The following is a 27,155-nucleotide window of genomic DNA, read 5'->3' on the forward strand; positions in this document are numbered from 1 at the left end:
TTTGTGTTTGCACATTAAATCTATAACATAATTTTCATAACCATGATTGGTTATGCAGAAATTAATTGGGTTAACCTGAATCACTGTTTCAAAAACAATGTCAGACAAAAGTCATCAAGACATCGACTTGTTTTGTGTTGAGGGTGGGATGTAGTTCAGTGGTAAAGTGCTTGCCTGATGCATGGTCGATTTGAGATTGATCTCTGTCGGTGAGCCCATTGGTCTATTTCTCGTTCTGGGATATGAAATGCTGTGGTATGTGCTATCCTGTTTGTTGGATGGTGCATATGAAAGGTCCCTTGCTACAAATGGAAAAATGTAGCAGGTTTCCTCTCAAAAACTACTTGTCCAAATTACCACATGTGCTCTGGACAGTGGTGACGTTGAACAAAACAAACTTTGTTTTAACACCTTATGTAGCGCGGCGGGATGCATCCCAGTGGTAAAGCGCTCGCTCGATGCGCGGTTGGTCTGGAATCGATCCCCATTGGTGGGCACATTGGGCTATTTCTCGTTCCAGTCAGTGCACCACGACTGACATATCAAAGGCCGTGGTATGTACTACCCTGTCTGTGGGATGGTGCATATAAAAGATCCCTTGCTGCTAATCGAAAAGAGTAGCCCATGAAGTGGCAACAGCAGGTTTCCTCTCAATATCTGTGGTCCTTAACCATATGTCTGATGCCCAGCGCCCTCAATAGTTTAAGAAGTAGCAGGCTACAACAGTGATGATAGCAGGGGGGTCTGGGGGCCATCCCCTAGAAACATTTGAACTATTTTGGCACCTTGTTTGGATCCCTTTTGTAGGAGACTTTATTAAAGAAGAGAAAGCACTTTTTTTTTTACCATCAACAAAAAGTAGGTGTCTGCAAAAGCTGTTTCAGGCGGCGGTTTGCCGCCGGAGACCGGGTACTTTTGAGGGCTCTGCTGATGCCATATAACCATAAATAAAATGTGTTGAGTGCGTCTTAAATACACATTTCCTTCCTTCCTTATGTAGCACTCGGTCCTTGCTAGTGAATTTTTAATATTAACATTTTGAAGACAAAAGTCAGTCATTAAAGTTGCCTTGGCTACAATATATAGGGAAAATGTGAAAGAAAGTAATTAAGAGTACCAAGGCAAATGAAGGGACACTATGGTCATTGAGGAGGGACCAAGTTAGATGAGTACATTGAAACAAATTATAGCCACTGTTTATGCCCAAACCACACTTTTCACAACCAAAAAAAAAAAAAAAGAAGGAAAAAGCATCAGCACATCAATTTTAGCTCTGATCAGAGATAGGCTATATATTTATTTTTGCCTGTTTACATGTAATAATAAATAAGGATGACTTGTATGCATGGGAATGTTTTACCTGACAGTTAGTAGTATCACTATCAGTATACAATTGTTTAAAAATTAATTTTTGCTAATCTCTGAGACTGCAATGGACAATATATGTATATATATATATATATATATATATATATATATATATATATATATATATATATATATATATATATATATATATATATAAACATTGTATTTAGAATATTAATAATAAATGTTGTACATTGTATTGAAGCATAGTACGTTTCTGTTATATTTATTATTTATTAAGCACTGGCTGTTACTTGGTGACTAAGGTCACATGAATAGATCAATAGACACTGTTTTCGAATAACGTCTTAAAAACTGGCCACATACTTTAGAATGCAGTCACACCTGTGGTTAAATCTGATGTAATAAATTTATCCAGTTATTTATAGCTATGACTTTGATCTCCCGCCTTTTTCCATACAAAAGGATCTTGTAATTGTATACAGGTAAGTTAATGTAGTCTGTCCCAGCTGCTACAAAAGTTTCCCCTTCCAACATTAAGCCAAACTAAAGTTTATTTAAAAAAATACTGTCAGACAAACAACATGTATAGAAAGGCCCTTGGCAAGTGGGGGGGATTACTAGGAAGTATCCTCCCTCTGAAAAATGATTGCCCCCTCCCCCAGAATCTGCTGGACTTTACCTTTTGGGTGTGCCTTTATAAATAATTCCTATTTCCTGTTCCAACCAAAGCACCACGACTGGCATATCAAAGGCTTTGATATGTGCTATCCTGTCTGTGGGATAATGCATATAAAAGATCCCTTGCTGCTGTGTCCAGGACAGGCGTGTGCTACAATAGCTTGCTCTATATGTGCATGTTAAACAGTGACCTGACCTGACATTAGGAAAAATGTAGCGGGTTTCCTCTGCTGACTACATGTCAGAATGACCAAATGTATGGCATCCAATAACCGATCGATCCTCGTCAGTGGGCCCGACTGGTATATCAAAAGCCATGGTATGTGTTGTCCTGTTTGTGGGATGATGCATATAAAAGATCCCTTGCTGCTAATCGAAAATAGAAGCCCACGAAGTGGCGACTGGGTTTCACATCTCAGTATATGTGTGGTTCTTTACAGTTGACCATATGTCTGATGCTGTATAACCGTAAATAAAATGTGTTGAGTTTGTCGTTAAATAATTTTTAAAATCCAATAGCCGATGATTAATAAATCAATGTGCTCTAGTGATGTCATTAAACAAAAACTTTATTAAGTCGTCGTCCCCCCCCCCCCCCCCTTAAAAATTGAAATATCTGTCCACCAGTGACACCAGCTGGCTATGAACCTGGCTGGAGTGTGTGTTAACCAAGAAAACAAAGGAAGTGGTTTATTTACAATCATTGTGTACATTTCCATGTATCTGGAAGGCACAAAGGAGATCAACCTTTATTTTTAAAACCTATTAATCGTGTTTTTATGATTTACGTATTACTGGTTGTCAGTAACAGCTTTGAATAATTTTATGTGGTGTACATTAAGCAAGTTCTGCCTCTTTTAAATAGTGATCTGCAGCAGCCCAATAATTGACCTGACCTAAATTACCATCTAGCCGTGTAATAAATTAAATACATACATGCAGTATTATTAGTATTGAAAATGGCATCAAAAAACATGTTTGGTCCAGCATGTAACATGAAGGTACGTAGAATGGCTTGCCTGAGGTTTTAGGATTGCTTGCCTTTTGTGATCTCATCCCCACCGGTCCCAGCCATTACCCTACTACTGGCATACCAAAGGCCATGGTATGTGCTGTCCTGCGAAAAGTGAATATAAAAGCTCCCTTAAAAATTGTTTCTTTATTGATAGGAGTAACCTATGTGATGATAGCACGTTTCCACTTTAATTCTTTATACCAAGTGCAGACCTTGCCTTGGTATAAAGTTGAGGGGAGTTGCAGTATTCATTGCTCCCCAAACTTAAGATTAAATTAATGTTGGGTTTACCACTTAGATGTTTAATAATTTTAGATAAATTAAATTAGTAAGAGAACTGCTGTTTAAAATTTGTCAGAGTACATGGAATGCATTGTCCAATTTGAACACATTTCAAACCCACGGCCACCTATTACGGGCATTTATGGTCCATTTTGTATTTATTACATACCCTCAAATTATTTCCTGACAAAAACTGGATTTGGATTGAAATTTTCAAGCCTCAAAATTTCACAGAAACAATCGTTTCCTGTAGCTTGTCGGTAATGGGTTGACAAAATCATGGAATTGAAAGTCTGTTACCCATTTATCATGTAATATAATCCACCATATCCGTGATCACTGAAAAACAAATCCTGTGGGTTCTGATAACATGAAACTCAAAAGTATTAATAAAAAATCCTATTGGCTTATATTTCATATTGGTGTTTTATAATTTTATGGGGTTTTTTTTAATAATTTATTTTATGTTTTTACTGAAAATTATCTTTATTATTTCATACACATTATTTGTAAGGCCTAAAACACCAATTGTGTGTTCCCAGGAAGCTGACTTTACCTAGAAAAAATGGTCAATATTATTAATATTTTTATTTTTATTTTGCTTCATACATAATTTTTTATATTGATCCATATGGTAAAGGTAGTTAAAAGAAAAAAAAAAACGGAAAGAAAGCCAGCCTTCATTGTAACATACGTGTTGGGGGCATGTTTCCAGAAACACTTTATATTTTTTTAGGCCTAACCACTGCTAGTATGGGCTGATGAAATATCTATTTTGCATAATGATGTAATCATGAATGTTTATGTACATGTTACTATGTATGTGATTATATCATGGTCAATAGATTTCTAAAGGTGTGTCCTCGGGTTGCTAGGAAAATGTGTTAGTTAATCTTACAAACATCTGTCACACCTGCACCTCTGACCATTTGTGTTGGGGAGTGGGTATAGCTAGCGTCATGTGAGCATATTTTACAAACATAAACACCAGACCTGACATAACTGGGTGAAGTATTTATAGCTTGTAAACAAAATATTGGGAATGACCTTGATGCACTCTCTGTATGACTTTTCCAGTGTATAAATAAACCACTGACCCAGTGACTGACTTCTCGTACAGTGTACAAGTACCAACAACGAAACGATGATCTATATTTATACAACATAAACACGAAGATTGCAAAGTGGTATTCACTTGTAAATTCTTATGAAACTATTTGTTATTAAAATAAACAGCAACAACAAAAAAAGAAAGACCCTCTGGGATTTTATAATGTGAAATGTGTATCTGAATTTACATGTACATGTTAAAGTTTGTTTTTGTTTAAGGACACCACTAGAGCACATTGATTTATTACCGGTAATCATCGGCTATTGGATGTCATACATTTAGAGATGTACATGTATGTAGGTTTTAAACAAAAGTCAAAATAAAATGCAGGAAAATAAAGGCCATCCATTTAGTGGATTCTCGGATGAATTAGGCCAGAGATTGTATCCAAATGAAGAATGGGATGTGGGTGAGAACAACCATACAAAAACAAAAAAAACCTGAAAATTGTTTTTGATATTTTATTCAACTGATTGGGGTTTTTTCTCGTTCCAACCAATGCACCACAACTGGACAAAGGCCGTGGTATGTGTTTTCCTGTCAGTGGAAAAGTGCATATAAAAGATCCCTTGCTGCATTAAGAAAAATGGGGGTTTCTCCTGATGACTACAAGTCAGAATAACCATGTTTAACATCCATTGGCTGATGATTAATTAATCATTGTGCTCCATTGGTGTTGTTAAACAAAACAAACTTTAGCTTTATTTTATCACAAATATATACGCATATATTTTGAGACCAAAAGTGGAGGGTAAAATTAAACATATTTTTCATGGGCATCGGACATTTTTGGCATGCTTCCATCAAAAAACTGTCATGGGAGTGGGATACAACCTTTGACCTCGCCAGAAAGTTCCGTCCAAGACATGAATTTTCTATTGATATGATATACATGTAGACATTTGCTGTATATCATTTCAGAGACCCAATATTGCTGTGGCAATCAAAAGCATCACAAAGAAGAACATTGCCAAGTCTCAGCAGCTGCTCAGCAAAGAGATCAAGATCCTGAAGGTTTGTTACCAATTACTGCTCACTCAGCTTAACATTGTTGGGAGCTGATGTGTGTGTGTGTATATTACCCCAGCAGGCACTCATAACGGGGAAAATAAAAATCATGCATTGGTCTAACGAACAATACTATTGGATGATTTGACGCCAACAAACCAATGACCTTGTTGGTATTAAATATGATCTTATCACGATTTGGCAAACACATCCAATGTCTCCATGTAGTCTAAAGAGTTTGCGTTTATGGCTGTCTGTTTTTAGTGTTAAATTTATAACAAAATGTTATTTTAATGCAATTCATTATGGATTTTGTACCAGAATAAAGATAACTTTTGTTTCTGAAAATTATCTATGAATGTAATTAAATTACAAAGTTACATCAATACTCAGAACAGTGCGTAAAGTGGTTTGCATCGTTTCTATACATGTACGTGCATGTGTGTTGAAAATAAAGGATTTTAGAGAAAAAATAGCTCGGGTAATAAATAGAATAACAAACTCGGCACTAGTTATTATCAAATTTATGTCCCTCGTGAAATAATTTTTGTTTGTCACTCGCTAAAACTCGTGACAACTGAAAATTATTTCTCTCTCTCAGTTGTAAATTTTAAACACAACTGGCAAATTTTATTTTAATTTGGCAAAATAATTTCAAGTTATGATTGATATTTTGTTGTGGGTTCCTGCAATTTCTGGTGTTCAATGAATAATTTGGCGAAATGTTCTATACACCCAGAGCTAGCCCAAGTAAGACCACTATACCAGCTTCTCTCTCACTAACCTCTGTAACAATTAACCACTAACCCACTGTCATGAACAGATAGCCCAGGTGAGACCACTATACCAACTTCTCTCTCACTAACCTCTATAACAATTAACCACTAACCCACTATCATGAACAGATAGCCCAAGTAAGACCACTATACCAGCTTCTCTCTCACTAACCTCTGTAACAATTAACCACTAACCCACTGTCGTGAACAGATAGCCCAAGTGAGACCACTATATCAGCTTCTCTATCGCTAATCTCTGTAACAATTAACCACTAACCCACTGTCGTGAACAGATAGCCCAAGTGAGACCACTATACCAGCTTCTCTATCGCTAATCTCTGTAACAATTAACCACTAACCCACTGTCGTGAACAGATATCCCAGGTGAGACCACTATACCAACTTCTCTATCACTAATCTCTGTAACAATTAATCACTAACCCACTGTCGTGAACAGATAGCCCAGGTGAGACCACTATACCAACTTCTCTATCATTAACCTCTGTAACAATTAACCACTAACCCACTGTCATGAACAGATAGCCCAGATAGCGGAGGTGTATACAATATTGTCATTAATTAGTAATAAAATAATTTTGACAAATTCTTTATGAATTTCTAACATTTGTTTGATAGGCTTCATAAAATTAAGAAAAATATACCATTTCACACCTCGCTGTGAAAAACATTGAGGCGAGTGATTAATTACTCTCCTAACGTAGATTGTGGAGTAGCAATTTGAGATACAGTGACGCCCCTCTAAACTGGACACACTCGGGGACCAACTACAGGTATCAAAATCACAGGCCATAGGGTTTCATTCAAACTTCATGGGAAACACTTTTTCAGTTCCGTGCCTTGTGGTCATGGGAACACATGGGAAACTGTTTATGTTATTTTTGTTGAATAGAATGTTGTATTCGATATAGTAATCGTGGGCAACAAAATTTCGGTTCCGTATTTTTTTCCGAAACGGCACTGAAAATGAACGTTAATGTGAAAGCCAAGGCCTGAAAATAATCAATGTGTCCGGTAACCCTTGTATGGGTTATCACAAAATACACACCTGGTAACCTGTAGGATACGACACATTTATATTTCCATTATTATTATTATTACATACCTATTCAATCTTACTATAGTGATAAAGACATTTTGAAACCATGTGATAAATTTATTTTGTATCACACATATGTGTGATATGGACCGGAACTTTTAAATAGGGAATTCCCTTTTTCTTTTTACTGCAGTTATCGCCTTTTATTTACTGATGTCATATATGATTTACAAATGACGTCACATCCTATTTGAAACATTACACAAGGCTGCCACAGAGTATGATTCTTGACGTTGAGTAAATCCATGAAATGAGTTTTGATCATAGATTTAACAGTCTTGTTATGACGTTAAATTAAAAACCGTTTTTGTAAAACATAAAAGAAGGTATTGTACTTGTTTATTTTGTGAAAGAATATACCACTCGACAGCTACGCAGTCTCGTAGTATATATTCTTGCACAAAATAAACTTGTGCAATAAATAGGAAGCGAAAACAATGTATGTGAAGTTATTCATATTATTCATATCATTGTTCTCACTAGACTGATACTGTATGTGTATCTAAATAACACTCAATTGATCAAAATGTAAGTGGTGTAGTTTTAGTTGAGTACGGTTATGTGAAGATTGAATTACAGTTCTCAACTTTCTTGACTTAACCTGAATGACTGTTCTCAGGTTATTTCAGTGCATGGAGTGATGGAGATCGAGAGTGATAGCTTCCCTTAAACAGCAAGGTCTGACGTTCATAGATTAACATGAAAACAACTCGTGTAACAGTAAACGAAAGTCACGAAATGAACCATGTAAAATATATCTGACAGCTTGGATTCTTGAATATATGATGAATTGGTGACTAACAGCTGAAAATGTGTGTTAAACATATACACATCGAACGGGTTAATCTTAGTGAGCTGCTTTGGCTTGAGGCATTTTTTTCATATTCTAAAACATATAGGCTCTTTTTTCTCCTCTGCTCTTTAAAACCTTTAGATAATTATCACAAAGCATTAATATATTATATTCCTCCCATTGTTTATTAGATAGGAAAAAGAAAAACAATGGATTGGCATTAAAACATGTCCTGTGAAAAGATTTTTCCACAAATTATGAGCTTCATTTAACAATAAAGGTCTTAATTTTTTCTTTTCTTTTTTTTTCTTTCTCAGGAGCTGTCAGATCTACATCATGAAAATGTTGTTGGTCTCTTGGATTGCAAGGTATGTTGAGGAAGATATTTGTAACTGTGTGGTCAGGGGTGCAGAAATGGAACATATTTCACTAGCCTGTCGGACCAGAACCAACTAAAATTTACTAGCCTGCAATAATTTCTATTAGTCCGCCAGTCTATAGAATAATATATTATACTATACTATGTTATAATATAAAGTGTCTTCACAGGTGGTAAGTGCTCAACATCATGTGGCAAACAAAATAAAAAATCCAGATCGCCTGTCTGACTGGTACTTGCATTTTTTAACTCGTCCATCAGAATTTTTACTCACTTTTGGCGAGCGGACGAGTACTTTCTGCACCCCTGGTGGTACAACATACATACATACATATGTACATGTAAAACATTTTGACTTCCATTGAGATATCTTTACACTGTACAGATGTAACTTTTTTATCAGTTAATTCCCTTGTTCCCCCACACCAAAAAAGAAAAAAAAAATCCTGTAATGTCCAAAGTAAAGTATAGACCTCTTGATCCATATTTATTTTCCTGCATAAATGTAAATATCTTTTAAAGATAACAACTTAAAATAATCACTAAAATCTTTGAAGTAGCTGACACAGTCAGGGTTAGCTCTGCCTCTCGCCAAAGTCTCCAATTGGTGAATTTTAGGAATAATTGGAAAATTTTATTTTAATCTGGTGAAAATAACTGGGTTTTGCATATTTTTTTTTGAGATAATTTGGCGAAATATTTTGCTCACCCAGAGCTAACCCTGACACTGTAATTAATTTTTGACAACTTGACATTTAGTGATCAAGATGTAATTCATTAGATTTGTCATCCCGACAATTATGTGTACACATCTTTAGAAAACTACCCATTGGTATGTCAGCATTTTTCTGATTACTACAGGGTACATATTTTAAAATGTTAGGTAATCATTTCAAGTCAGTTCATGTGATGTTTAGTTACTGATAGGTAACTGATTGTTTGGATTGTTTGTGAGTTTGTGAAACCTAATCATAGGGGTTGAATTATAACTTTTAAGGGGCATGGCAAGTATTTCATTCAATTTAATATCAAACATTTAGGTCACCAAGGCAGGTTGGTGTGGCAGGTAGCATGAATATAAAATTGAGCAATTAAAATGTAAATAAACTGGTTGTTCACGTGAAATATTGTACCCTGTTACTAGTAATAGTACATAGGGCTCACATTGGAATTTGTTTTGTCTAGCCAAGTTTTAGATAGATACATGTATGTCAAGTATTTTCTTGAAAATTATTAAAATGTGGTTAATTTAAGGAATATTTTATATCCAAAAACTAAATGTTGTAGCGACTCTTAATAAAAATTAGCAATTGGCTAATTTGGCAATGGACAGACTGAACCTTGATATTAATAGGAAGTTATATTTGGTTGCATGTACATGAGTTAAAATTGGCTGCACATTATTTTTATGCAGTAGATCTGGGTGAAACCTATATTAGTCGGGCCTCAGAGTTAATAAAAGACACATTTACATAACATGTAATATGGCACCACATACTTTGTGAGAGACCCAAAAAAGAGAAGAAAAACATGTTCTATTTAACGACGCACACAACACATTTTATTTATGGTGATATGGCATCAAACATATGGTTATGGACCACACAAATATTGGTAGAGAAAACCCGCTGTCGCCACTTCATGGGCTACTCTTTTCAATTAGCAGCAAAGGATCTTTTATATCCACCATCCCACAAACAGGGTAGTACATATCACGGCCTTTGATATATACCAATTGTTATGCACGGGCTGGAACGAGAAATAGCCCAATGTGCCCACCGACGGGGATCGATCCCACACCTACCACATATCGAGTGAGTGCCTTACCACTGGGCTACGTCCCACCACATTGTGAAAGACCGATACATTACATTAATTGACACCACCTTGTACATTGCGTGTTTTGTTTTTGACATTTGATTAGCCTATCAGTTACATCTGTGTGGTTATCCTTGTATCAGTAAATCAAGTATGTTTACAGTCGTGTTACCTGACAGAAAAAAACAAAAACATTAATGTTCAATATGACAGAATTGGGTGTATGTCAGAAGTATGATGAATTATTTAACATGGGCATGTGAATTGTGTTTTTTTAAAGAATTTCTGAAGATTGACAGTATGGAAACAAGATTGTATAGGAGTAATTGATTTCCGTGTTATACGCCCATTTGGATTCCAGCTAGTATTCCATGACTTGTACTGGTATATCAAAGATCTTGTCTTATTATCCATATGGTTCAACATAATTGAGTTAATAAAAAAATCATACGAAGCACACGTGTAATGTAATTTGGGGAAGTGACATCATAATACGACTTTGCTTCCCCAGTCTATCCCAGACTGTGTATATGTAATATGACATCATTTTGTCATGGTCTTCTAGTTGTGGTTGAAACATTTTGAGACCGTCTTTGTTATTCATAAAAAGTAACAATAATAATATGGATAATAAAGAAATCATTATACTCGCATGTGTGTCATACTTATTTTACGAAACTTGTGTCAAGATTCAAGTATTGCCCTTGCTGACACTCGTTTCATAAAATCAGTATGACACAAGCTCGTATCATAATCTCTATATATACTGTCCTGTAACAAATGCATGTCAAAGAAAAATGCATACCATTTGTAGTGGAGGGAATTTCTTCTCTAATGTTATATACCATTTGTCATAGGAAAGGAGAGTAATATTTGTTTTATGACCCTCACCATAGGTCTACTTTTAAACTATGGCTATTTGGTGTCTAAAATGATCAGTTTGACATTTTGTCAGCTGTCACTACAGTCTCCTTCCGATATATATGTAACAGCAAACGATTTTGTATATGCACTTTACCATAGAAAGTACATAGCACATCATTTCATGTACTATACCAGTTGTGGGACACTGGTTGATGCAGGGAAAAACCCATCACACCTCAGTCAAGCACTTTACCACAGAGCTGGATCGCACCCCATGTGCAAGTTATATACTATTATGTACTTATTTTTAACATATTTTTGTTCCCAATTAAATCATGGGGGTGATTTTAGATTTGGACACATTCTGACCCCCCCCCCCCCAACACATGTATACATTTATTTGTTATAATTATATACTTATTAATACTAAAACCTGAATATTTTTTGTGTGTTTTGTTTTCAGGAAACTACCAATCATGTCTACTTGGTCATGGAGGTCAGTATTTTCATTGATATTTTTAAGTAAGACATTTTCGTGAAAAATGGATGTTGATAATTTATAGAACAATGGTCTCTTCCTGGAATCAGCATCTACCCCCAGTCATTTTTGACTATATATATATATATAAGGGTGAGGGGTGGTAGTATATATATATCTATGGTGTATGTATCAATTGATACGTTGCAGATAGCAAGGTTTAGTCACATATGTTACTATAGATGTGTATGGGATTTGATTTGGTGGTATACACCCTACATTGTAGTAGTTTTCCATGCAGTTGGTACATGTATGTTAAAACAAAACATCAGTATAGTGATTTGTTTCAAGTTGATGTCATAGCCATTGTTGATCACATACAGATAGGACCTTTTTGAAACATTAAGTACTAGTAGGTGAAGTTCCGGTTGAGTGTAACTGGATTTTTATTTTAATATTTCAGTACTGCAATGGAGGAGATTTGGCTGATTACCTTCAAGGTATTTTTCTTTGTTGAAAACTTTCCACTTGGCAAAACTGCATATACATAAATAGATTTAATCAGTAATAGTTTGTAATTATAATTAATTATTGTCTGTTCTAATCAATAGACTAACTTCTTTTTTATCACTGACATTGAACGGAAATATTTTGTCAATACAATATGTAATAGTTTCAATGTTTTTTTTCTCAAATTTATTAAGTAACAAAAAGACAAATTCACATCCAATCAGACCATGTCACCAGTCATATATATGATATGATATGATATGATATGATATGATATGATATGATATGATATGATATGATATGATATATGGTATGCTATGCTATGCATGATATGATATATGCTATACATGATATGATATATGATATGGGTTTGACTACATTCATTTGCAAATTGTTCAGTACAAAAGAGATTTTATTTTACTGTAAACTAGATAATAGTGACCACCTGTCTCTTTTGGCCACTTTTGACTACACTTCAGATGACAACTTAAGATAAGTTTAACTGGACTGGTATATATTTTTTTATGTTTTTAGCCAAAGGGACCCTTAGTGAAGATACGATATCTATGTTCTTGAAACAGATTGGTAAGTTAAAAAGAGTACGATACGTTCTAAATGAAATAATATAGCAAAATTTGTGTTATTTTATATAATAAATATTTTTATTGATATTTTTGTTTTTGTTTTTTAATAATATGTATGAGATCAGTTGGTAAAAAAAAAAATGGTTGTTAAGATATACTTAGACATTATTTATAGCTGTCCCAAAAATAATCAGATAGGGAGGGGTAGGGGATAATGGGTGTTGCCAGTACCCACCGTTACCCAAGGTGGTTGAGCACTAAATAATATGACTTCATTTGCATTCATACATTTTTCACTAATCTAGATGTTAACACTTGTACTAGTAATAGTACACATTGTATTGGTGTCATATCACCCACCCCTATTATATCTGGAACAATCCTAAGCAACCAGCAGTTATAAAGTTAAATTAGAAAAAAAATTCTTTGCACCCCCTGCAGTAGATTCTGCTTAGTGTATATTGTATAATTTATTTCAGCGGAAGCAATGAAAGCTTTAAATGGAAAAGGAATTGTCCACCGAGATATAAAACCTCAAAACATTTTGTTGTGCCATCCAGGAAAACCTAATGCTTCAGCAAAAGAAATCAAGCTGAAAATTGGTAGGTCATTTTAAAACTGTCTTGGTTTTAGTGTAAGCTGCTCAACGCCCTGTAAATCCTAACATGTGAATGACAGATAAGCGATGTTATGTTCCTAATGTGTAAGGTCATGTTGCGTAACAGTATAGCCACTATTAACCTCCAGATTAGGGTGGTTGAACTGTTGTCACCAAGGTTAACTTGGGTCACTACAAACACATGCTGCAGTGGTCACGTTTCATGGTTTTGGGAAGTTAACCCTTTAACTGAGAGCTTTTCCAATGTCCCATTCATTTGATTAAACGGTTGGGATTTAGCTCAAGTTAGTGGAATGCTCACCTATGGTGCTTGGGTTATAGGATCAAATCCCAGCAGCAGACCCATCAGGGTTTTTTTCCAGATCCAACCAGTGCCCCATATTTGGTATATAAAAAAATCATAACATGTGCTGTCCTGTCTGTGGATAGTGCATATAAAAGATCCATTGCTACTAATAGAAAAATGTAGTAGGTGTGCATCCAATAGACAGTGGTTAATCCAACATACTTTCAGTGTTGTTTAACATAACAAAACCTTTTTTTTTATTCTACTAAAATTGGCTGGTCTGATGTTTTTTACAAGCATGAAAGGATTAATGAGATAATTTTATACAAACTTTACACTACACCAATATTTTGCATTTAATGATATATCAAAAAACACTTCCAACTCACTTTTAACAACTAAATATAAAAAAATGTGTAATCAGATTAATTCGTATTATTTTTAATTGCAGCATTAAAAAATAATTACAAAAAAAAATGTTTTAATTGACCCCAAAATGGCAACACAGAAATTAAGCTCTGAAATGAATGTATTTACTATAATTTAAAATTATTTTGACAAATTGTTTCATTTTCAGAATTGTTAAACCAAAATTATTGCTGTTGAGGTATTAAAGCCGCACACCCTAGTTCCATCCAGCGAAAATAAATTATAATTTGGTTAATCTACAAACCTCTAACACACTTAGATCACGTTTTTATCAAATGGAGTGAAAAAGCAGGTTTTATATCGATAAATGCCATGTGAATCCCCATGTCCCAATTGCTTGAAATAATTTTGAAAGTTTGTATTCTGATGTCACCGGTAGATGTCGCTCGAAGCACAACAATGCCTACGTCACGACAAATTTCACAGACTTGGGGTGCGTTCTTTTCACCTCTCCTGGACATGTTCCAACTGTTCTGTCCTGGTTGTATCCCCTCTCCAGATATCGTAGGACTTAGCAAAATTATTGGTTTGTAATGTTTTGTATTGAGATACTTACTTGTCTGAACTTTATTATTACTGAAAATGTTCACGAACTGTGAAGAAAAATCTCACAAATGAACAACAACAAATGATGTTGATCGCGCGAACCGTGCACGAGAAAACAAACCGAACCAAAATGATAACGGTCACGTGGTATACCAACGTCTGTGACATTGAAATGGAAATATCCCGTCTAAAAATAGATTAGACCTTGTCTGCTCAACTTTTTTTCTCAAACGTGCGCCCGTTTTTCAGAAATACGAAAAATGCATTTTGTGGTATTACAAACACCAAGATTACCAGGATTACCAAAAAACACTTCAGGTGAATGGAAATGTATATTCTAAATAATAAACGGTAAGTAAAGTGCAATTTTATTTGTGAAAAAATGGGTTTAATAGCAAAAAACAACGCCGTAATGGTTAACAACTAGCCGTAACTAGGATGTGTCCCTTTAATGTGGTTATTTCTACTTCTTTTTTATGTTGAACACAAGTAGTAACACATGGTAAAATATTTGCTTGTTGTTGCAGCTGATTTTGGCTTTGCAAGATTTTTGCAAGATGGAGTTATGGCTGCAACTCTTTGTGGGTCTCCCATGTATATGGTGAGTTTTTACTTCTTCTTATGTGGAAATGAATAAATATTTATGTTCATTATTGTGTTAAAATATTATAAATAGCAAATTTCCTGAGGATTTGATAGAATGCATTGCTAAAACTAGCGGGTTTCCTCTCTAAGACTGTCAGAATTACCAAATGTTTGATATCCAATAGCCGATGATTAATAAATCAATGTGCTCTTTAATATTTTACCTCACAGACCGGTAGGCCTATGTATAGTTGAATATTGTTGGAAAGAAATTGCTCCATGACCTTTTATCAGCAATAAGTTATGCAATGCTTTAGCATTTACAGTGTTAAACTCAGGGTCATATAGAGTCTAGACTAACAGTTTATAACTGAGTTGAGCATGAGTCCAGTCTTGTAATGTTTACAAACACAGACCTAGCCATGGAAGGTAAACACTGATTGCATGCTATAGCTTACACATGTATATCACTTGACATCTGGTCAAGCAAAGTGCAGGGTTTAAACAGACCTCCATGTGGAAAAAACTGAGGGGAATAATTAATTGCTCCCCAAAGTTACATGTAGATTAAAGGGGGCCATTTAAATGGACATTCCTGAGTTTGCTGCAATTACAAACTGTAATTACATATCAAATATATTTTTCTGCATAAAATATTAGTGGCTGTATATTAAACATATTTCTGATCATTCTAATATTTGTACTAGGTTAAATTTAATTTTATTTACTAAAAAAGTTTTGTTTCTTACGTACGAAATTATTTGAAGACAAAATCCAGTTAGGACTTCTTACAAATATTAAGACGACCAGAAACACATTGAATATACAGACACTGATATTCTAAACAAGAAAATATATTTAATATGTAAGTTTAATCATAGAAATATTTTATTTAGTCGGAAACATCTTACAATGCAGCAAACTCGGGAATGTCCCTTTAAGGTATTACCGTATTGATGCCATGTAAATTCATATGCTAAAATTACTTTTCTTGAACTAGTCACCGGAGTGATGAAAAGTGAGAGTAATAGCTCCCCCTTATAGGTAGTACTAAACCAAATAACTTCTGGCTGGTTCAAAGTTCGAGGTGCTCCCAACTTTTGATAGAGACGTGAACACCACAAGAAATGAGCAGCTTGACCCCTTATTTTTTCTGATTCACTTTAAGGGTGAGGGGTGGTAGTATTTATATCCATGGCCTTTATGTCGATTGATACTCTGCAGATAGGAGTTTTAGCCACATGTTACTATTGTCATCATGGGATTTGATTTGGTAGTGTACACCCTAAACAGCAAGGTCTGTTTAAGTTGTCATTTACCAAATCACCAAATGTGAATTGAACTTAAATTTGACAAATATATTTAATTATTAATCAAACAAGATGGTTCAGTCCTCTGACCTAAGTACCTGAAGTGAGAGCTCTACCCACTGAACTAAATCCCACCCCAGTACCGTATTTGACCGGAAATAAGCCCAGGGGGCCAAGACAACTCATTGTGAGCTTGGCATGGGGTGGGCTTATTCCCAGACAAGGGGCCAGTTTTGTTGAAACATTTTTTAATAATAAATAATTAAAATAAATAACAATACTTAAATAAACTAGGAAGAAAACAAAAAACGTTCAGTAGCACATCCATTTGTTATTAATAAATAATAATTGTTTATTAATTAAATTGTGTTTTTTTACTAGTATCTAATTGTCAGAAACACACCTTCTATGTTACAATTACTTACCAGTGCTGTTTATTTACATCCAAAATTTAATGCTGAGAAGACTTAAAACAACAGCAATTAACAACAAACTCAATAGCATACACACGTTTCTGACACAGGCAGCCAACTTACACTACAAAGAATTATCAATCTACGGTCATTGTTCTTAGCCAATCAGAATACGGTATTTGCTTAATTAGCATTAACTGCGGACCCAGTGTGGTGGTAAAAATAGACATTGGTTTTAGTTCAGACTTGGGCTTGTGTACTTCAAAGAAATACTGCAGGCATGAAATTGAAAACAATGTTACACACTGTTATTGTTAGACTGCTAAATCTCTCTGGTGGTAAAATATTGTGTTACATTTGTGTTTAATTATCTGCAGGAGGTATGACCTTTTAAATGAACTTTGAGCAAACTTCATGTTATTTATAAGGTGACGAAGTTGGGGGTGGGCTTATTTACGAATGAGGGCCTAATTTCTTAAATGCTATCAAAACGGAGGTGGGCTTATGCAAAGACATGGGCTTATTTCCGGTCAAATACGGTAATAGGATTTCAATTGACAAATTTAGTCAGGTAAAGAGAATATGAAATGTATGTTATTGACAATGAATTATTGACAAAATTATAAATCTTTATAAAAAAGAGTTTTACTCATCATTTATTTGTTTATTGTGAGAAAATTAACAGTTGTTACTTACAAAGTTTTTGTAATGGCAATGGGTTTCCGTTCTTCTCTCTGTCGACCAAATGTCAAAATAACCCTATGGTAATTAAGCTATAGGGCTTAGTTTAAAATGTGCTGAGGTGTCATTAAGCAAATAAAAAAAAAATGTTTTAAAAAGATTTCCCTTTCCTTTCTTCATGACCATGTGTTGAAATAATCATAGGTTAGACACTAAATAGCCGTAGTTTAAAATGTAAAATGTGTTGAGGTGTCAATATACAAATATTCCTTTTCTTTTCTTTCTGCAGCTTTACCTACATACAAGCTTTTGAAATATTTTCCAACTTGTCTGGGGAGAAAAAAAAATTGATACAACCATTGGGGAAAAAAATAATTGACACAGCCATGTAACAAAAAATCAAATGTCAGTCACGAAAAATGCATGGGAATAGACAAGATAATAAATACTTAAATAATTAAACATTTATGTTGTTAATGTTTTTTGTTTTCTGTAAATTGTCAGAGTGTTTACATTTTCATCAGCTGTTTTTATTTCATTGACTGGTTTCAAATAGTTTTTATTTATGCTGTATTTGTTTTGATGCTTGCAGGCTCCGGAGGTAATAATGTCAATTCAGTATGATGCCAAGGCTGATCTCTGGAGCATTGGTACAATCGTCTTCCAGTGTTTGACAGGAAAAGCTCCCTTCCAGGCCCAGACACCACAGCAACTGAAGCACTTCTACGAGAAAAACACCAACCTTGTACCCAAGTAAGTAGTTGAGTATTAAAGATAATGATGCTATATAGGACACCTAGAAGTTGGGTTTTATATTAAAGCTTGACAGTACTGAAATATGATGTTTAGTATCGGTATTTTTGGGATGATTTACCTCTGTATCGGTACCGTATTCGGTATTGACACAGTACCCATGAGTGGTATTTTTGGTATACTCGGCTTTAAATGAGGCTTACCTGCTAATTTCAGGTAAATAAAATTAAATTCCACACACAAGTCTCTCGATTTATACACAACCCAATTTTTTGCGTTTGTCAGATATATAGTTAGTGCTCTACTAACTGGTGGGAATTTTTTTTTCAATACTGACATTTTGGTATTTTGAAATTTTCTCAGTATGGTAAACCGATATTGACTGATACTGAAAGGTATATACGATATACCGCCCAGCTCTATTTTGTATCCTATCCAGAGTTACCTCCAGAAATATATAAATTGGAAATTTGGATGAACTGAAAAAAAAGTGTTAAATTTTTGTTTGTTTATTAGTGACTTCAACCAAGTATTAACAGTGTTGTGCATGTTATATTCTTTGATGTTATGTTAACTTGTGCACTTTCCTTTTCTTCTTTTTTTTTTTTGTAATTAAATTTTATAATTTTGTTTTATTGTTTCACTTTGGTCACGTCAAATTTAGTATATTTTATAGTATCTTTTATTTAAATTGATATATTTAGTTTAATTTTTGAAAAAGTTTTTTGTTATTATATTTTTCAATTATTATTTTATATTGTATTGGGGTCGGGGCGTAGCCCAGTGGTAAAGCATTTGCATGATGCGCAGTTGGTCTGGGATCGATCCCTGTCGGTGGACCCATTGTGCTATTTCTCGTTCCAGCCAGTGCTCCACAACTGGTGTAACAAAGGTCGTGGTATGTACTATCCTGTCTGTGGGATGGTACATAAAAGATCCCTTGCTGCTAATCAAAAAGAGTAGCCCATGAAGTGGCGACAGCAGGTTTCCTCTCTCTATATCTGTGTGGTCTTTAATCATATGGCTGACGCCATATAACCGTAAATAAAATGTGCTTAATGCGTCGTTAAATTAAATATTTCCTTCCTTCCTTTTTCGTATTGTATTGATCATTAAATATTAACTTTCTTTTACTAGTATTCCCAGTGGAACATCTCCTGATCTGCGTGATCTCTTATTAAAACTGCTGAAAAGAAATGCCAAGGACAGAATTGAATTTGGTGAGTTTAATGGTTTCTTTGATGTTACACTAAATATTCCTTTACCCAGAGGGTGGAATGGAGCTCAGTTGTGGAGTATTCGCCTAAGGTGCAAGTGGTCATAGAATCAATAGTCCTTGATTGACTCCATTGTTCTCCCATTCAAGCCATTTGTTAGACACTAAATTGCTGCAGTTTGAAATGTGCCGAGGTGTCATTCAAATATTACTTGTTTAATATAGCCGAAACTCACAGACTCCTTTCAATACAGAAACACTTTTTTCCAGAATTATCTATGAGTTTATTATATGTTACAGAGGTGGCACAGTGTAAAAATAGTGGTACAGCTCGAGGTTGCCAGACACTCCTTTCAAATTCACGTGTGAAGGACATTTTCACAGATACAACAAATATAACCCACCTATGTCACCCCTGTATTACCAAACACGTAATTTCATTTAATGTTGTATTTTTCGTGTCTAATTTTTCAGAGGATTTCTTCAATCATCCCTTTGTTTTGAGATCGGCACACAAACCATCTTGTGAGTACTTCTAACCCAATTCACTTACACATTACAAAATATCTGGGCAATTTATGTAAATTATACTTGTTTTTGAAGAGCTAGGTATGTTGTCACATACCAATTTCTGTTTTGACTGTGGCTTAAGTTGTTGAAAGTGAAATAAAGGATTCTTTTTTCATTCATTGTGTTAACTCTCGCTCCAGCCAGTGCACCACGACGGGTACATCAAAGGCCGTGGTATGTGCTATCCTGTCTATGAGATGGTGCATATAAAAGATCCCTTGCTGCTAATCGAAAAGAGTAGTCCATGAAATGGCGACAGCGGGTTTCCTCCCTCAATATATGTGGTCCTTAACCATATGTCCGACACCATATAACCATAAATAAAATGTGTTGAGTGCGTCGTTAAATAAGCCATTTCATTCATTGTGTTAACATTTTGTGTTGAAGTAAGTTGATATTAATAAGGATTTATCCAGGATTTTTAATCAGTGTCCCATGTCCGATGGGATTTGGAAAATGAGCGTGAGTAAATCATACTTGGGACCTGTTTTCATGAATGATGCAGTATACCACTGTTAAATTATATTTCTTACAACAGACATAATTAAATATATATATATATATATTTATTGGGAATTTTTAGTACAGAGGTTGGGAATTTTCAGTGCCACTTTCTTTTGGGACGGAGCCCATGTTCGGACCCACATAATGTCTGGATAAATCGCAGATTAGGTGTTTACAGTCAGCTTTGGTTCTCGGAAACTTCATGAATCAGTAGTAAACTATATGAATTTCATGCACTTTTTTTTATAATACAGGAACATAATACCTAGTTATTACATGACACACATGTAGATCATAGTCCCGTAGCTAATATGCAGTTATGAACTGAAAACATAAGAGTTACTCTATATAATACTTATAAAATATTAAACGTAATTCCAAGTGAAATAATTTTCAATTGTCACAAGCTTTATTTCATGAGGTATATAAATATGATATGAAATGGTAGCGAGTTTAATATCCTATTTATTACACATAATCGAGCTTAATTTATAAAATTCAGCTCATTTAGTTGTTCCTGTACGGTTGTAGTGGGCCAATTGATGACGTCATCGTGTTACAGCCCACTTGGTGTTCTAGTGGGACATATCACTTTGATATATATACCAAGATATTTTTAACCATATAGGTAATAATTTGATATATTCTTTGTTACAGCTAAACCAGTTCCAGTACCAAGTCGCAGTCAAAGTTTTTCTTCAGAAAGCTCCACCCCCGGAAAACAGTCCGGCCCTTCCCCAACTCCAGGAAACACTGATCTCACTTCTTCACCGCAGGTGGGTGTTTCCATTTTTCAACAGGTAGAATAACTCAAGATGTAAAATTTATCATAATTATACTGTTTTAATATTTTATTAATTTGTGTGAAGATTATTAGGTCTTTTTTTAAACAAGAAAAAAGATCATTAGTAATCTTAAAATTAGAATTTGTCTAAATTTCTTATATAGGTAGCATTACACCAAGTAGTATCTTTTCAGATCAAAGTTCGAAATACACCCAACTTTTCATTCTGCAGTTAACGCTACCAGTCTTGCCATTGGTGATAAATGTGACAGTGTAATGCTCGGCTGATGCGTGGTAGGTCTAAGATCAACCCCTGTTGGTGGTCCCACTGGGCTATTTCTCATTCTAGCAAGTGCACATTGACTAGTATATCAAAAGCCATGATATGTGCTGTGCTGTTTGTGGGATGGTGCTTAAAAACAGATCCCTTGCTACTAATGGAAAAATGTAGCGGATTTCCTCTCTAAGACTGTGTCAAAATGACCATATATTTGACATTCAGTAGCCAATGATTAATAAATCAGTGTGCTCTAGTGGTGTCTTTAACCAAAACAAACTTTAACTTTGTTACTGTAGTTGAAGGCTCCATTAGCACCGAAGACTGATGATGTGCTGGATGACGTACCTCCATCTCCCCCGGACGAAGCAGGCTTCTTGAAGGTTGATAAACACGGCTTGGAGTACAGACCTCACAGTCCCACGGATGTACGTAGTATTAGTCATCACCTAGTCCGCATTGTCCAAACACTACCCTATGAGTGCTTTGTGCTTTGTAGTTTACATATTACTTTATTTGACTTGAAATAGGGTGGGAAGTAGCCCAGTGGTAACATTTTCTCTTGATGCGCATTAAGCTTAGGATTGATCCCTGTCTGTGAGCCCATTGGGTTATTTGTCGTTCCAGCCAGTGCACCACAACTGGTATATCAAGGCTGTGGTATGTGCTATCTTGTTTGTTATGTGGGATGGTGCATATAAAAGATTCGCTGCTAATAATGGTAAAATTTATAAACCGGTTTTCTCTAAAACTGTATGTCAAAATTGACTAATGTTGGACATCCAATAGTCGATGATTAATAAATCAGTGTTCTCTAGTGGTGTCATTAAACAAAATAAACATTAACTGTTTTGACTTGAAATGGGCCCAGGTCCTTAAATATTCCCTGTCCTTTTTTATCCTGTTCAGGAAAATAGGCTCCTTTATCCGTAATAACAACTAAAAATACAAGTTTGCTTCAGATTATCAAGGTTGAAGATGAATTAAACATAACACTACTGTTGATTGATTCCATTTGTTTTATTCTTTGTTTGTAGGACTTTGTCCTGGTATCTGAAAGTTTGCACAGTGATCACTTTGGTAAGTGCTTTTTCTTACTTGACTCTATTCAGGGCTTCTAGATTATGGTAGCCCCACTCCCATGGCTAGTGATATTCAGTGTTGGGCTAGTAAATAACTACTGTTGCCATGCCTGATGGCTAGTAAAAATTGTTTTGTCAAATGTCGCAGTTAAGTCACAAATATGAATATCCTGCCCCCACCCCAAACCCCCAATGTTAGTGTTTTTAAGCTCTATTTCCCTCTTTGGGTGAGATATCTGATTATTACTATTATTTAGTAAAATTGTATTAACTTAAAGTAGATCTAGCTCTGTCAGTAGAATGCTCTCCCGATGGGTCGCAGGTTTGAATCCCTTTGATGGACCCATTCTCTGATTGGACTTCTCTCTTTCTCTGTTCCAACAAGTGCCCCACATCTTGTATATTAAAGGTTGTGCTATGTGCTCTCCATCTTTGGGAAAGTGCATATAAAAGATCCTTTGCTACTAATGGAAAAATGTCGGTTTCCTCTGACTATGTGCAACAATGACCAAATGTTAAATAAAACAAAGTTTAATATAAGTGATGTGTTTCTATTTACAGATGGGCCAGCTAATACAGGAAAGGCACCTATGGCATCTGAAGAAGAGATGGACACATTCGGGTATGACTTTTATTACAGTGACAGTAACAGTGCAGGCTCGAATGTGTAGAGATTTAATAATGTTAAAACAGTGTAGATCACTGTTGGCAGAATGCTGACTAAATCAACTATCCTGAGTTTGTAGCCATTAAAATAGACAGGAGATTAATCTACTCGCATGTAATATGTATGGTAAATAAAACCTCATAAAACTCAATTAGAAATATAAAGCAATATATATATATACATTTATGATTTTTTTTGACTTTTGATACATACAAAATTATTTATGCATAAAACCATATTAAAGATCTACAGTCATTAAGATCACCATAAAAGCATTGAATATACAGATATTCATATTCCAAGTGAGAAAATTGAAAAATAATGTAGTTTTTTAATAATTAAATAGATTGAATCCTTCGTACAATGACCTCAAATATAAGAAAGTCTCTTTAATGTATTTACAATGTGTTTATAAAATATTGTTCTTTCAGGGATGCACCACCACCTTCTCTAAAAGCAATAACTGTAAGGCCGGATGTTGGGACTGTAACGTTCAAAAAGGATTCGCAGACGAGTCCGAGTCGCCCATCTACCCTGCAAGTACTGAGCCCCACTACCTCGACGCCGTCTTCTCAACCCATTCCGGTCCCCACTCAGGTTAGAGTCAGCCCGAAACAGCAGCCCGTCTCGCCGTCGAGTCCTCAAAATGTCAAACGGATTCAGACTTCACCAGCAGAACTAGCTAGGGTAAATTAATTTAACATTTTAATTATTATGGGTCAAATTTACAAAGCCTTTTTTTGTTAAACGGAGGTGTTTAAACATTGTAAATGTATGTAGTTACATGTGTGTAAGACATAAACAGGCTTTGTAACTTCAGCCCTATACAGCAGTTTAATTCCAACAGGTACATTCCAACTTGTTCAGTGGTTATCTCTGTTGAGCAACCACCTTTCATTTGATACTAATTTGCTAATTTAAGCAGCCAGTAGTTCTAGATATGAACATAAATAAAAGCTAAGTTAAATAGTGGATTAAGTTTACCAAGAGTGTCATTTGTATTTATTTAGCAAAAAGGTATTTTCATATTTCTATTGAGAAAGCAACATAGATTTCACAATTGCATTATGACTTACTAAGAGTATCTATAAGATTTATAAAGTGAGATGGTATTTTCACAGTTTCTATTGAGAAAAGCCCTATGTCACAGTTGTATTATGTATTTAATTTTGGTATAGTGAGATGGTATTTTTAGGTTTCTTTTGAAAAAAGATCACAGTTGTGTTATGTATTTATGTTTATATGGTGAAATGATATTTTCAGGTTTCTGTTGACAAGAGACCTATGCCGCGGCGAAATTCTGAGACTCGACTGAGTGGACCTGATCTTGGATCTCTATCGCCCCCAAGTGGTAGGTGCTGTTTGTAACTTGTCAGTGGAAATGTTTACAAAACAAAAGAAGGTCTACAATGAACCATAAAATACTGTTATCAATTTGGTAGATTTTTCATAAAAATGTGAATGAATGCTGAGGTATCATGGTCAATCAGTCAGTCAGTCATGTTTTTGAATCCTAATATGTTTGAAGTATGACATATTACAAAGTACCAAATTATCAGGCTTTGGTGGTGGTGTGTATACGTTTGTGATTGTTTAGATCCTCGTTTTCCAGCTGTTTTCTTTCACATCTGGGTGGATCTATAGCGAGTACTCTCAAATACTGTAAATATTTGTGTATTGAATTGTGAAATTACTGAAAGAGTGTCAACAATAACCTGACTGAATTTCAGTAGTATTTCATCGTAAATTAGTTGTTTAATTTAATTTAAAAGGTTTCTTTATTATGTGCTGACCAGACAGTTTAGACGATGTGTTTGCAGTTAGGGTTTTTTTTGACATTCAATTTCAAAATGATTTTGACACGGTGGCAAAAGACAACTTAAACCCTTAAAAGTCACCACAGTAGTATTGATGTGTTTAATTAATTACTTGACCACATATTAGGGTCCCAGGCCCCTTCTGGCCCCATGTAAATCTGCGCCAGCAACTTGTTGGACCAGGTATTGTCCACATTTCTGTATCAATCATCAAAGCAAATCACCTGTGTATCATGGTCAACATGGTGTGAAAAAAGTATTTTCCAGTGATGACCTTTCTTATGATTATTAGCAGAGAACATAACATAATTGTATTTCACCCAATTTATTTCACAGTTCAGTTCACCATTGGTACGCCACCAAATTCTGCCGGTCAGTGGAAGAGGACAAACACTCCACCGAACAGGCCCACTGGAACCCCTCCTAGCTTGTCGGGGTCACCACATAGGAAAACCAGTGAGTGCTACTTGGAAAACAGTACTGGCATTTGTTAATACTTACTCTGTATTTATGTACAATGAATGTTCACCACATTGTGAAGGTCTATGTGTAAAGCAATGTTGGAAATCTGGCAATATTGGTAATTTTTACAGACCATTAGATAAATGAATAGGTACAATAGGAAATAACTGATTTTTTTTTAAAGATGAAATATACGTAGGTAAGGATTTATTGATTTGTAATAAAATAAAAAGATTAATTTATCAAACTAACTTTTAACCCACTGTAAATTTTACCTTTAAGGAAATATAATTTTGTACATGTTTGTAAACCTTTGGTCACCTGTACATAAACATATCGTTTCCTGTAACCAATCCCAACTTATACAAACTGTTTTCAGTTACAATTTTCTTTTCTGTTTTTCTTCTTTTTACAATAAAAGATTTAAAAGATTAATAAATAATAACCAATTGTAGAATATCAAATTAATATGTTTTGATATCACATTCAGTTAGTGATGTTTACAAGTTGCAATATCCAACAACAGAAACCTGATTTTTTTTTTGTAGTCCCAAAATATATATTTTGTGTGGAAAAAAATGTACATACTTCAGGAACCATAAGCAAGAACTTTCTGTGCGGTCAGTCTAGGATCGATTCTTGTCGGTCGGCCCATTGGGCTATTTCTAGTCCAGGCCAGTACTCCCCAACTGGTATGTGCTGTCCTGTCTGGGATGGCACATATAAAAGATCCCTTGCTACTAATGGAAAAATGTAGCGGGTTTCCTCTCTAAGACTATATGTTAGAATTAACAAATGTTTGAAATCCAATAGCTGATGATTAATAAATCAATATGCTCTAGTGGTGTCGTTAAACAAAACAAACGTTTAACTTTTTATAACACCTATTTTGATGAATTTTGTTTCACTTCACAGGCAGCACCACTTCTCCACGCTATTCTCCATTACCGTTTGCTGGACCCGGATCTCTGCCACCGATTCTTGGCTCACCGACGAGGATTCCAACCGGATTCGACTTCCGGTATAGTCCAGAAGAGCAGCAAGAATATCTTCAGGCACCGTTTGGAGGAGGCCATAACAACAACCTTCCTGAAAATATGGCTACAGTTGCATTTACTAACAAAGAAGGTGATTTGATGAACTGTGTTATTGTTAATGTAGACAATATTAACACAAAGTGAAATATGTGTGTTTAAGTTTAAATGACATACCTTTTTCAGTATGGTATATTTTAAAAAAAAAAAAAGTTAAGATATTATTTGTACAAATTAGGTTTAGTTGTTTTTATCATAAGGTTTTACAAATGTTTTTTTAGTTTTCAGGATTTGAGATGAGTCCGTTATTAGGACTCAATAAATGCATATAGAATTTTGTGTTAATTCTTTGAGATAACTTATTATATACTCTTG

At 34.9% G+C, this 27,155-nt stretch overlaps 1 protein-coding gene across 1 annotated transcript in view; it reads left to right on the forward strand.

Moving 5' to 3' along the window:
• Positions 1 to 27,155, forward strand: part of LOC121369141 (serine/threonine-protein kinase unc-51-like) — a 39,969-nt gene that overhangs the window by 2,131 nt on the left and 10,683 nt on the right. The window contains exons 2-19 of the mRNA XM_041494014.1: positions 5,340 to 5,432; positions 8,430 to 8,480; positions 11,637 to 11,669; positions 12,115 to 12,151; positions 12,696 to 12,746; positions 13,225 to 13,347; positions 15,153 to 15,226; positions 18,207 to 18,367; positions 19,505 to 19,587; positions 20,058 to 20,108; positions 21,315 to 21,433; positions 22,018 to 22,146; positions 22,756 to 22,798; positions 23,362 to 23,422; positions 23,899 to 24,154; positions 24,731 to 24,818; positions 25,621 to 25,740; positions 26,662 to 26,874. Of these exons, the coding sequence (XP_041349948.1) occupies positions 5,340 to 5,432; positions 8,430 to 8,480; positions 11,637 to 11,669; positions 12,115 to 12,151; positions 12,696 to 12,746; positions 13,225 to 13,347; positions 15,153 to 15,226; positions 18,207 to 18,367; positions 19,505 to 19,587; positions 20,058 to 20,108; positions 21,315 to 21,433; positions 22,018 to 22,146; positions 22,756 to 22,798; positions 23,362 to 23,422; positions 23,899 to 24,154; positions 24,731 to 24,818; positions 25,621 to 25,740; positions 26,662 to 26,874 (1,786 nt within the window). The remainder of the gene's footprint in view (positions 1 to 5,339; positions 5,433 to 8,429; positions 8,481 to 11,636; positions 11,670 to 12,114; positions 12,152 to 12,695; positions 12,747 to 13,224; positions 13,348 to 15,152; positions 15,227 to 18,206; positions 18,368 to 19,504; positions 19,588 to 20,057; positions 20,109 to 21,314; positions 21,434 to 22,017; positions 22,147 to 22,755; positions 22,799 to 23,361; positions 23,423 to 23,898; positions 24,155 to 24,730; positions 24,819 to 25,620; positions 25,741 to 26,661; positions 26,875 to 27,155) is intronic.

This window comes from Gigantopelta aegis, chromosome 3, assembly GCF_016097555.1.
Source record: "Gigantopelta aegis isolate Gae_Host chromosome 3, Gae_host_genome, whole genome shotgun sequence".
In the NCBI taxonomy this organism is placed as follows: domain Eukaryota; kingdom Metazoa; phylum Mollusca; class Gastropoda; order Neomphalida; family Peltospiridae; genus Gigantopelta; species Gigantopelta aegis.